The sequence below is a fragment of the Mirounga leonina genome, unplaced genomic scaffold (genome assembly GCF_011800145.1).
Source record: "Mirounga leonina isolate KUSES-001 unplaced genomic scaffold, KU_Mleo_1.0 Mir_176, whole genome shotgun sequence".
Classification (NCBI taxonomy): Eukaryota; Metazoa; Chordata; class Mammalia; order Carnivora; family Phocidae; genus Mirounga; species Mirounga leonina.
This window is the reverse complement of record NW_023270454.1, coordinates 14096926-14110186: the sequence shown is the minus strand read 5'-3', so window position 1 is coordinate 14110186 and position 13261 is coordinate 14096926. Positions and strand designations below refer to the sequence as shown.

The 13261-nt window shown below is 41.4% G+C and overlaps 1 protein-coding gene across 2 annotated transcripts in view; it reads left to right on the top strand.

The window, feature by feature from the left end:
- The window catches only part of GALNTL6 (polypeptide N-acetylgalactosaminyltransferase like 6), a 1199405-nt gene extending 1191984 nt beyond the window's left edge, over window positions 1-7421 (top strand). For both annotated transcript variants that reach the window (XM_035022700.1, XM_035022699.1), the window contains one exon: window positions 7254-7421. In XM_035022700.1, the coding sequence (XP_034878591.1) occupies window positions 7254-7421 (168 nt within the window). The remainder of the gene's footprint in view (window positions 1-7253) is intronic.
- The last annotated feature ends 5840 nt before the right edge of the window (window positions 7422-13261 follow it).

The following is a 13261-nucleotide window of genomic DNA, read 5'->3' as shown; positions in this document are numbered from 1 at the left end:
CTTAATTTGGATCTACCTCAATTTCCTGGACACTCACTCTTAACATACTCCAAATAGTTCTAGAAAGTGTCATGATACCCAGAACAGAACACAATATTCTAGGTGTGTTCTGACCAAAGGAAGTAGAATCTGTTTCTAACATTCTTTGTTATGATTGAATTAATTGATTTTCTACCTTAACTTTACATACTTAACTTTTTAATGAATTTTCAGTATAAACACTCAGTCTTTTTCTCATTTTGCTACACAGATGCATCTCTACATTCTTCTACCTGTATATTTCATCTTTTATACTTGTGTAGCTATCCATTTGTTTCTCTTAAATTCTATCTCAACTTGGGTTTTGACTCATTGATCTAACTTACTAGCCATCAAACGGGTTTTGTTCCATCCATGAATTGGATCTGCATGTATTCATGCCTTCTTCTAAGTTGTGGATCCCAATGCACAAGGCCAAGAACTGAGCCCTCTGTCATATAATAGAGGTGACATTGATCCATTAACGAGCATCATTTGAATGAGGTTATTCAACCAGATACAAATTTACCTAATATTTATTTCTTCTAGCCCACATTTCTCCAGCTTGCCAAAAGAGAACAAAGAGGAGCTTTTCAAATACCTTGCTGAAAACAATATGCACAATGTCTACATCTTACTCCCATTTATAATAGGAGACTTAAGTCCTTGTACCCTAAGAAGTTATGATCTTCGATTCAAATGAAGGATTAAACAGAGAAAGAGGTTAACACCCAGGAGGGAAATACATTCAGCACAACAACGATGCTACCTTTTCAATAGTGTTATCTTCCCATCCTGTTTTTATTTGTATGTCTCACTTAGTTGTCACGACCTCCTAACTTTTGCTGTTTCTGAGTAACTTAGCAATATTCCTGTCAGTTAAGAATATCCTAACAAACTTAATTGCCATTCTCTGGTCACTCAGAATAAGAATGACTCCTTCGCAGAATATCCCAGGCTCTAACATAAGGATAAAGGCTTCCTGAATTAAATGCCTGCCAAGATTTAGACTAACAGAAAAGAATCTAGGTAATAAAAACTATAAACAATTTCAGTTAGTATTTAAATTTAAATTAGTATTTGCTAATGAGCAGGGGTAGAGGTGGAATAGGATTGCTGGTTGGCTCAGCCAAGAAGAGCGATGACGCATAACTTAGAGGTCAAGAGCAGAGGCTCTGGGTCCTGTGGGATTAGAGACTGGGGTTCTGGCTCCCATGTGGGTCCTGGCTCTGGGATCTTGGAAAACTTCCTTACTATGCACTTTTGTTTCCTCATTCATAAAATGGGGATAATAATAGTTTCTTAGAGGATTGTTGTAATGCTTCAATAAATTTTAAATGTACCTAGCACATGGCACTTAAGAGTTCAAGTAATGCGGGCGCCTGGGGGGCTCAGTCGTTAAGCGTCTGCCTTCGGCTCAGGTCATGATCCCAGGGTCCTGGGATCGAGCCCCGCATCAGGCTCCCTGCCCGGCAGGAAGCCTGTTTCTCTCTCTCTCCCACTCCCCCTGCTTGTGTTCCTGCTTTCGCTATCTCTGTCTCTGTCAAATAAATAAATAAAATCTTTAAAAAAAAAAGAGTTGAAGTAATGTTAACTATTGCAAACTATGTGTTCAACAAACTATCTTCTGATTTAATTCTAGCTCTTCCAGCAAGTTTACATATAGGAAAAGATGGGCTAATTAGTTGTATTTCTATATTACACATTTTTGTGCCATTTTAGTCACTAAGCTATAGCTAGATATTAGATAGTAAATTCCATGAGAGCAGGGGTTTTTCTCTGCTTTCTTTCATTCAGTACCTAAAACACTGGTTGACATACAGTTGGTGCTTAATTAGTATTTGTTGAATAAATAAATAAATGAACCTAGCTTATTTGTCCACATTCACTATCCCTTCAGATTGCTTATGTGGTTTACATAGATAAAATGAGAAAATCTACATAGAATACTCAGCATTGCCAGACACATAGATTCATACAAACACAGGAAAAACCAAGCCTTAGCAATGTACCCCAGTCCCCTGCATGGTATCTCTTGGATATCATCATCTGGAATTCACCTTGCTCGTTGTGCTCCAGTCACACCAAATGACTTGCTGGTCCCCAGCACATGAGCAAGCTCTCCATTACCTCTGACATATCTCCTCCCACTCTCTTGCCCCCATCCCTGTCCCCCTACCTTTCCTCTAGCCCCCCAGTGTGCATTCCTGCTTAATGCCTTTGCACTGGCTGTTCTTTCTAGAACTCTCTTCCCCCCAGATATTGGCACGGCTAATTCCTTCACCTTCTTCAAGACTACCCATATGTCACCTTCTCAATGAGGTGTACCCTTGCTGCCCTATTTAAATTTGCACACTGGCTATATATATATATATATATATATATATATATATATATATCCATTGTTTATTGTCTGTGTCCCATTGCCTCACCCCCACCCTGCCTCTAGTATGTAAGTTCTAAGAGGGTGGGGGGTTTTGTCTTGTGAAGTTCACTGAAATATCCTAGCCACCTAAAACAGCACTTAATAAATAGTAGGTCCCCAATAAATTTTTGTTGAATAAATTGAATGCATGAATGCACACGCTATCACTTCTCTCCTTTCCCATGTTCCTCTCTACATCTGAAATATGTATTTTTGTTTTTAAGATTTTATTTATTTATTTGACAGAGAGAGACACAGCGAGAGAGGGAACACAAGCGGGGGCAGTGGGAGAGGGAGAAGCAGGCTCCCCGCAGAGCAGGGAGCCCAATGCAGGGCTCGATCCCAAGACCCTGGGATCATGACCCAAGCCAAAGGCAGACGCTTAATGACTGAGCCACCCAGGCGCCGCTGAAATATGTATCTTACATATTATTCCCCTTCATCCACAGTCTCATTGGCACTTTTTTACTTCATCCATTTCTTGTTTACCTCTTGGTCTGCCCCACTTCTTGGGTCAGGAGCTGCATCTCAGCTTATCTTTTTAGGCCAATCTCCTAATACATACCAGAAAATGAAAGGCCTTCAAAAAACATTTATTGAACTCTGACCTGAATCGTGTTGTATTTCAGGCAAAGGACTGCAGCACATGAATCATATACAAACTCTGACCATGATTATATAGAAGAACTCATTCTCGAGCCATGTATCACCTTTGTTCCGCAAATCCTTTTGCTTAAAACGGAAGTTAGGGTATATCAATTTGGATAACTGGTTGAGGCAGGAGCTGATTTTTGCAAATTCTATTTTGCCAGGATTTCAGAGAATGCAATTTGGTCTTGAATAGCTGGTCTCGGACCAGATGGTTTGTACGTTCTGATTTTTAGAATTGGGGATGCTCCCTGACTAAAAATAAATTAAGGGAAGATGCAGAGTGGAAGCACTTATTATATGTAGGACATTGTGCCAGCGATTTTACATATATTAACTCATTTTATCCTCACGACAAACTCATGCAGGATATATTATTATCTACATTTTACAGATGAGGAAGCTGGAGTTCAGAGAATTAAATACCGCCCAAGGTCACACAACAAGGACGTGGCATGACTGGAACTTGATCCAAAGCCCCTGCAGAGCAAAATCCCAGCCCTTGACACAGTATAGGTTGCCTTCCCTCCCCCCGTGTGCGAATTCTATCCTTAGAGTCATCTTTCTACACATTGTGAACTCACACACTTATTTCATTGTCTTTGCATCTGTGGTGTTTGTTCTTTTATTGCCTTGCACACAGCGTGGAATGCTTTCTACAACTTATTCAGGCCTTCAAAGCTCAGACCCTGTAGAAGTATGGAATATAATTGAATTTAGTGCCGGTCCACGAATGTCACACTGATGCTAACCAAACCGCAGGCCAGCTTCGGGAAGGTGTCCCTTCACAGCATGGGCTCCCTGGTTGGAACTGAGCATTGGGTCTGACCCGACTGGATTAGGAAGGGCAGTGCCACAGTCCTGGATCTGAACTTTTTCATTTCCTGCTCAAGGATTTCTCATTTTCTTAGGCAAAACCAAAACAGGAACAAGGGAGGAAGCAGGCCAGGAAGGTGGGAGCAGTAGAGGAGACAGGAGAGGTACAGTTTGTCCTATTACACTGTGAGCAGCCGGAGTCGTCAGTCAAAAGCACTTCTTAAGGACTGGTAGTGGGGCGCCTGGGTGGCTCAGGCAGTTAAGCATCTGCCTTCGGCTCAGGTCATGATCCCAGGGTCCTGGGATCGAGTCCTGCATTGGGCTCCCTGCTCAGCGGGGAGTCTGCTTCTCCCTCTCCTTCCTGCTCGTGCTCTCTCTCACTCTCTCTCTCTCAAATAAATAAATAAAATATAAAAAAAAAAAATACAGAGGATAGGTATGGAACAGCGGACTTGCCAAAGCACACAGAAGTCTATTCCAAAGGTCTGGGGAGGCTGACAGAGCCTCCAGAAGCTTCACCTGTAGGACCTGGTGGACACCCCCAAAGACAAGGGTGAACAGAGCTCAGTCTATAACCAGAGAATGATCAATCTGTCAATCTATTGAGTATTGTTGATAGTCTCTAGTTTGATGCCCTGTCACTTGTCTCTGTCAGTCAGCAGTGAACTTTGGAATAAAAGGTTCATTCAATTTTATGGCCTTACAGATTAATCTCATCCACCGTCTCATTTCACTGATGAAGCTTCTCAGCCATAGACAGATTAAGGGAATTTAACTTTTCAACTTCTATGAGAGCACAAAGGACAATAACAGAAAACATATTCTGGATTTTTCAGGGCGGTGCTGAATTTGCATATCCTGTCTGATTGTCCCCCTGTGTATACCTGTATTTGTCAGACGCCGTGTTCCAATTTGAGGTTGGGAGAAATAATGATCACCTTATAGCTCAGAAAATACTGTTCAGAAAATCCGGTTTGGTTTTTGCATCCATACTAAAGTACACAAGCTAGCGAAGGGAAGAGAATAGAACCATGTTCTACTCCTTTCTTTTCTCATTTTTTTTTTAACTTTCATAGAAATATGTGCTTTGGGGGAGAAACTATGAACATAAAAAGGTCCCCACTTGAGCTACTGACAAAGGGAACAACAGAAGAAAATACAGATAAGTAAGGGAGAAAAAGAAGTAGACACAGGTGGAACAAAGTGAATTAGAATTGAGTAGGTCACTCAGAATTTTCAGCAATCGAACAGTTTAGGAATGCTCTTTGAAAAAGTGATTTAAATATACCGTGTAGCTAAACTGGTAGAAGTTAGGGGCAGGAGACTGAGCATGAGAGATGCTGGGAAGCAAGAGGGTGAGCACAAAAGAGACCGCAGACAAGGGACCACCGCAGCTGTGAGGAAGGTTCTCTAAGTGTAAGTTTCACCCCAAGAGAGAAAGATGCATGGGATGAGCTGCAGAGCATGCTTGCCTCCCTCCTAGACTCTGCTCCCTGCACCCAGAGTAGGAGGGAGCTCCTCAGAGCTTCCCCCAGGGTCAAACAGCAGCCAAGGTAGCAAAGCCCGAGGTGGAGAAAAGGGGAAGGCCACCTCTTTGTGGAAAGAAAATAAAATCCACAATAAAGCCAGGAAACTTCAGAAAACAAGAGAAGAGTGAGCCTTTGTATGAGGCGAGCTCTTTGTTTACACTAAACAGAAACAAGCACTAAATTGCAGGCGCTGCCTTTCTCCTTCCTTATTCTTCCTTCACACACTGCCAAACAGTGCAAACATCCGGATCCTAAAAGGACATTAAATATTGGTTGTTGGAGTCCTAACATCCAGGAGCAACCCAGGCATATTTACACAGGCTGCCTGAGAAACTCTGTCATTGTAAAAGCATTGTGAGTCAAGTATTCCTCAGTTAAAGAAAATAATCAGAATCTCTGAACATTTCCTAAAAAAGTAGTATTTGGTCCCGAAATTCAAGCAATGATTTGAGAACGCTTTTTACATGTTCTTGGCAATTTTTTTTTTTTTTTGCATAGACGCTGTAAGAGACAAAAGTTTTTGTTACCAGTTAAGGAAAGATATTTTTTTTCTCTTTACATTAACTTCCTTTTCCCTACTTGAACAATAAAAAGAGGTGTGTGTTGGGGCCCCTGGTTGGCTCAATTGGAAGGGTGTGCGACTCTTGATCTCAGGGTCATGAGTTTGAAACCCACGCCGGGCATAGGGATTACTTTAAAAAAAAAAAAAAAGAGGTGTGTGTTAGATCTTATTCAGATAGTGGGCTTGCTCACCACTTAAGCTTGGTGACCGGATAGTAGCTTTCTCTCACAGAGCTGTTAGCTTTATCGTGTACTTAGCAACTTTCTTTTAAAAAAGTGAATACTGGGCACCTGGGTGGCTCAGTTGGTTGGGCGACTGCCTTCGGCTCAGGTCATGATCTCAGGGTCCTGGGATGGAGCCCCGCATGGGGCTCCCTGTTCAGCGGGAGGCCTGCTTCTCTCTCTCCCGCTCCCCCTGCTTGTGCTCTCTCTCTGTGTCAAATAAATAAGTAAAATCTTAAAAAAAAAATAAAATAATAATAAAATAAAATAAAAAAATAAATAAATAAGTGAATACTGCCTCCTTCCTCCCTTTTACAGAAAGCAGTGAGAATTGTACCACAGGAAGAGCTGTAATGGCAGAAAGGGAGGTTGGAGAAGATCCTGAAGCTTCAGAGCTAAGAGATTTGAGTTTGTACATGGAGATACGGCCTGTGCAGCAGCTATCTCCACCCGCATATCTTCCAAAGAAGGCAGCTGAGCACCTAGCTCATTTGGTTCCTGTTTTTTTTGTATTTCTCTTTCCCATTAGAGGCTCAACATAAGCGGAGGGAAAATGATGACTCCTCTGTTCTCTGTGTGTGTGTGTATGTGTGCACGCACCTGCTGTCATTGTTTGCTATGGACAGAATTACCATTTTTGTATATGTGCCTCTCCCCAAATAGCTACATTATTAGCTCCTTGGCAAGCAGCCTCAAATACTTAGTATCTTTAAAACCCAAGCATGTAGCAAAATGCTTACCACAGAGTAGGAAATGGATGGATTGCTTTTTTAACATGGAGGGTGAAGGAATGAATTCTTTGTTTCTGATTGAACCTGCTTGGAGTCCCTACATACAGCCAGTGGACTCTGGGACACTGTTCTCCATGTGGTTATCCAAACTGCTATTGTTTAATTTGGGAGATGGTCTCGTTTTCACACTATGGGTATATACTGAAATATAAACAGGGATATTTTACTTCCTCTGTATATTTTGGGTTCTAACCATTCACCATATATTATGTCAGCCCTTTCTTTTCTTTCTGATCCCTCCAGGACAGAACATTATTCCATCCTGTGAGCAACAGCTGCATGGATTGCAACCCCGCAGAGAAGAAGATTTTCATGGCCAGATGTGACCCTCTATCTGAGACTCAGCAGTGGATTTTTGAACATATTAATATGACTGTTTTAGAAAAATTTAACCACCATGCCAGCTCCTAGAAAGAAGGAAGGAGGGAAGAATAAGTGATTACCTACAGATTATAAAAACTAAATTTTAGCCAGCATCTGGGTCGAAGGAGTCAGGAATAACATTTCCTAGATCCAGGAAGCCGGGTTTAAAGATTTGTAAATGCCATGTCAACGTAGGTTGTCCCGCAGAAATTTCTGCATCTGAAGAACTTGGCCGAGAACCTCACCAGCTGCATCTGAGAACTTGAGACTAGCAGTGCCCTTGCTGGCCAAGGGCAAAGATTATTTAAGGACTTTTCCAAACAACTGCTGAGTTAATAAATCCTAGCATTTCTCAGGTCAAATCCTGCAGTAGTGAGTAGCTATGAATGGATCCTATTAACTGGGTGGGAGGGGGGCGAAAATAGAGTGCATGACTGCAACCCGAGGAAACCACAGGTTTAGAACTAGCCACGCTTAAGGGGTGAGCTGTCCTCTCTGGTGCCATTCTCTAAGAATGGGTTAAGCAGGTTTAACCCTTAAAAGTGCTGCAGATGATTTTAGAGTGCTCATGCCATTCTGTTGTTTTCTTTTCAAACGAGGGTGCGCTGTCTAATGTGAAGACTCGAGTTACATAACGAAACGAACTTCCAGTGTTGGCATTCTTCCATTCACATTTCCTTTTAGAGCAGAGGTAACTTATTGTTCATCAAAGCTCATGCTCCATACATCAGCTGAAGTTCTAATTCAGTGCCCTTGTATGAATCCAGTTTAAAAACGAAACAAAAACTATGCTACCAAGTTACTCCAAAGAGAAAGATTTCACAGAAGCAGCAAAACCATGTAAGGTTTAGGAGAGGGATTTCCCTAGGAAATCGATTTTTACTTTTCTATTACTTTTAGAATTTTAAAAGTCTGATGTTTGTCCAGTCATACTTTTTATTCAGGAAGGAAATGGAGTGAGGTTGATGTAATTTGTTTAGGAGATTCTGAAATCCAAATAAATCTACACTCCAAGTGATGTGTGAAAACAGCTTGGTTCGCTTCGATTCTGTGTGATCGGTGCTGGGGACACAGACGTGGTTTCATTTGTTTTGTTTCAGGGTTTTTTTAATTTGTTTTATATCGCTGATATTAATGATGTTTTTGTTTCACTTGGAAGCTCACAGAAGGAATTTCCATTAATAAAGTGCTTCTGACACCATTTTCTGTTAATGAGACAATACTTTAGGGGTGACGAAAGGAATGATTACAAAACTAAATGGAACATTTAATCATTAAAAGACCTTTTTTTAAAAAAAAATTTCAATAATTATGGAGGTGGGGGAAGAATATACAGGGATCGATCGGGTTGGGTCTTTGGACGAAAGGGTCATGTTTGCTATACATTTTTCAAGCTTTTTCAGGTAGAAAAAGTTTTTATTTTGCTTTTGTTGTTCCTGTTTAGCTTAGTTTTTCTGTTAATGAGCATGATTCTGTGGTCCAGGATAGAGAAGCATTGGATTTTAGAACTGGGAAGACTCTAAGAATACAGCCCCTTTGTTTTTCCAAATGAAGAACAAAAGGCCAAAGAGGAGAGTCCTGATTCCTGGTGAGGCTGATGGCCTTTCTGAGCGTGCTTTTCCTTGTGTACTCAGTCTTGCTCGCTCTGTTACCCAAAGTGTTTCTGGTTCTGACTTGAAACTTGAAACTTGAAATTTTCAGTCACGAGATGAGACTATTATGCCTCCCTGGGGATGTTTCTGAGAGTAGCATTCATGTTCCGAAATTCTAATATATGAAACGTTTTCTTGTAAACGTTCATGATTGTGTTGTCACCTCAAAATCAAATCAAAATGTCCAGCGAAACCGCCCTGCTCGTAGTTGGGGAAGAGTTACTCCATTATCTTTCCTGACTTTTCAAGCATTCTTTTGAGGAGCTATTCTTCTTAAAATGACAGTCACAGATTTTTTGTGTGTGTGTAGGTCAAGAGATCTTGAAGCATGCGAGATGCAGAGCAGAGAAAACCAAAAGTGAGAAACTAACCTGTGAGGTGAACAATTCCAGAGAGTGAGTGAAGATTTATCTCAAAAAAAAAAAAAAAAAAAAAAAGAAAGATTTATCTCAAGTGTTTAGAAAGCAATCTGGTTGTAGAATTAGAGGAACCTATAAAAATTCACATTATGCCATTAAACAGTTAACTGCTATTTACAGTTCCACCAAAGAGCCACCCCTGGGTTCCGCACCCTGGAAAGCCTAGATCTGCAATATGTCAGGATGCTCTAATCATGGGAAGCTAGCCATAACATGTTTGGCACTGTTTTCTGAGAAAGCCTGGAGACCGCATCATTTTAGTGTAACACCCACAATCGACAAAGATTGGTTTCCCAATCTCAGAGGGGCTTATCTCTTGCATCTAATCTTACCTTTGAGCAAAAGGATGTAATACAAAAAATTAAAATTAGCAAAAAAATTTCAGAGAAGCCTGAGACATTAAAGGCAACATTAAAACCTCAAACTGTCAAGCAATTAAGTGTGTGCAAATAGGAAACATCCAAACAAGAGTAAAATGAAGCCCAGAGAATCGAACTTCTTAGCAGAAGTGCAGAACACTGCCAATAAGCACATTTCAGGAGGCATTCCCAGTCCCCCCGAAGGTTGGGACTCCACTTACTTGAAAAACCACCATTACTATTGCAAAAAATAGAAAATTACATATGTTCGTATGTTTGTTTGGCAAAGAGGAACTGAAGGATTATCAAGAAGATTCTCTTTCTTGGAAATAACATGATTCAGACATTAAACAGTACAGTTCTGACTTACCCTTTTATCAGAATGAAAGGGAAAATAGCATAAAGTTAATCCGGCCTCAGGAATTGCTGCTTCTCCCTAATAAGAAATAGTTTTGCCAGAAGTTAGAACGTAATTTTTTATACCCTTATGTATGTACTGAGGAAAGGTGATACATGCTTATTAACAAATGCTGAAAAGCAATTGTGAACTAATGATGGGATTTACACTTTGTTCCAAAATGAATTAATGCCATGCTAATAACAATGGATTAGCTTCTATGTCTACTGCTATTTAGTTAAAAAATATGAATATGATCACATGACTTTTTAAATGTGCTCATTATATGAGGCCTCAGTGAATAATGTAAGTTCCAGAATTATTTTGTGAATTGGTAATATAAAACTTTATAAAGAGATGCATTACGGGTGCCTGGGTGGCTCAGTTGGTTAAGCGACTGCCTTCGGCTCAGGTCATGATCCTGGAGCCCCAGGATCAAGTCCTGCATCGGGCTCCCTGCTCAGCAGGGAGTCTGCTTCTCCCTCTGACCCTAACCCCTCTCGTGTGCTTTCTCTCATTCTCTCTCTCTCAAATAAATAAATAAAATCTTTTTTTAAAAAAACTTTATTTATTTATTCATGAGAGATAGAGAGGCAGAGGCAGAGGGAGAAGCAGGCTCCCCGCGGAGCAGGGAGCCCGATGCGGGACTCAATCCCAGGACCCTGGGATCATGACCTGAACTGAAGGCAGACGCTTAACCGACTGAGCTACCCAGGCGTCCCTAAATAAAATCTTAAAAAAAAAAAAAAAAAGAGATGCATAACATATAACGAACTGGATTTACCATCAGTGAAAGAGAGGCTTAGGCCCATTCTGTCCACGTTCTTGCAAAACATAAAACCAATGAATGACAACACCTGACACCACTTCCTTGAGGAGCAGTTACATGTTTTTTTTTTTTTTTTAAAGCCAAAAAATATGTTTAGGGCATATAAATATCTCTTGTGATTCTTGCCCTCACGTGGAAAGTTTCTATTTCAGTTCTTTCGTAAGTAAGGAAATAGCAAAAAGAACCCCTTTATTGGAACAGGTAAAGTCCGTGTCAGACACGTCAGAAGAGCCAATGACACTTCAGTTCTGAAGCCAGCTGTCCAGTCATGGGAGGAAGGCCATACTCACCACCGGGCGACATTCCTGGCCCAGGACTTGACAGAATGGAGTTGACGGCAAGGTCTGTTACCAACTGCTTTTGATTCCCGTCTTCAGTGTTACAACGCAATCTTTCCCAGGAGGGGACCAATCCGAGCCCCACCCCACCCCCATGCCTTCAAATGCTTCCAGATTACATTATTTAGAATTCAGAACCATCCTAACAATATGTGATTCTTGTGAACACTGATTTATCCCCCGGGAATCCCTTTTGTAAAGTCTCCTTAGGCTTCTTCCCCTGGCAGAAACACAAGGCTGTGATACACTTTCCTAAACAGGTGCTGGAGATAAGGAAATAAGGCATGTCATATAAATCCTGAGAAGGAACACCTCGAAGGGAAAATATTTTTAAGCAGCTCTCCACAATTCCGAGAGTAAATACAAATGGTGAGAGGTAAATTGTGCCCCTGACATGGGTGCATGTGGTCCTCGCCATTCACCGCATCGACAAGCTCCGCCTTGCCCCCCGTAACTCTCAGATGACACCCCTAACTCTACTTACTCTCTCTGTGCGAAACTGCGGCGGAGAACACCGAAGCGTGACAAGTGGCCCAGTCCTGCCCACACCGCCGATGTTGGAAGATTGCTCTTTGATTTATGTCTGTAGCCTCTGCTTGCAGAACCGGGAGCTGTTTGCAACTCTATTTGGTAGACTTGACATTGGCCTGAAGCTTTTATTCACAGTCACTCATCTCTACACTTGACGCACCAGGCTGGTGCGTCCGGTACTGTGGCTTCGCAGCAGAAAACAGCTCAGGCCCATGTTTGATACTCCACTTCAGAGAAACCTGGGAGCATTTCTTCCGTCCCTGCTGCCTGAAGCTGCCCCCTCCAGCTCACCACACAATAGCCTCCCGGGGCTGCCCAGTCTGCCACTCTCCACCTTTCCTTCGTCCCACCGTGATGCCACCGACCTCAACACAGAAGTCTGGCTACATTTCAGAATCTTACTGTTCATGCTTTTATTCTGACATGACTCACCTTGGGGTGGGGGTGGGGGATGTTTGTAACTAAGTGACGTAGATCCTGATTTACCAGGGACAGTCCTGGTTTATGCCGGCTGTCAGGTGCATTTATTAATAGTGCCCCTTTTTACTCTTACAAGTATCCTAGTTTGGATAGCAAATCAGATGGTCACTATTTATAATCCACCTGTCCGGTGGCAAGTTCCTTAGGGAAAGTTAAAATGTCTTCTATTTATTAAGGCTTATAGACTGCAAGAGACCAACTAGTTTTGCTCTTTCCCTTCAAACAAGACCAAACAATAACTAATTATATTTATTGACCGCCTATCGCATTTACATGCAATAAGCTCTTTCCGGGTTGCATAAACGGAAGCTTTTCAATTAAGAGTTCTTGTAGCCGGGGCACCCGGGTGGCTCAGTTGTTAAGTGTCTGTCAAGATCCCAGGGTCCTGGGATTGATCGAGCCCTACATTGGGCTCCCTGCTCAGCGGGAAACCTGCTTCTCCCAACCCCCACTCCCCCTGCTTGTGTTCCCTCTCTTGCTGTGTCTCTCTCTGTCAAATAAGATTTAAAAAAAAAAAAGAGTTCTTATACCCACGTTAATCTTTTTGCTGAATTAAGAGGATTCTAATTTAAACATTTTTTCATGATTTTAAAAATATATTTAAAATAAACTAAGTCATTTTCAACTTTTCCAAGCTAAAAACCGTAGATGCTCACCATTAGCCATATTATTAATTTTCAGTATTATGGTACAGGACAGAAATAGATAAGGTAGGTAGGTAAGTAGATAGGTAGATAGATACATTCTATTTGCATTATTGGTTTTGTTTTTCAAAATGACTTTACATTTAACTCATTCCACCCTATCTCAGAGGTAGATAACATTACCATCCTTATGAAGAAACTGAAGGACTCAAAGTCAAGGGGTTCACTAGATCAAGGTC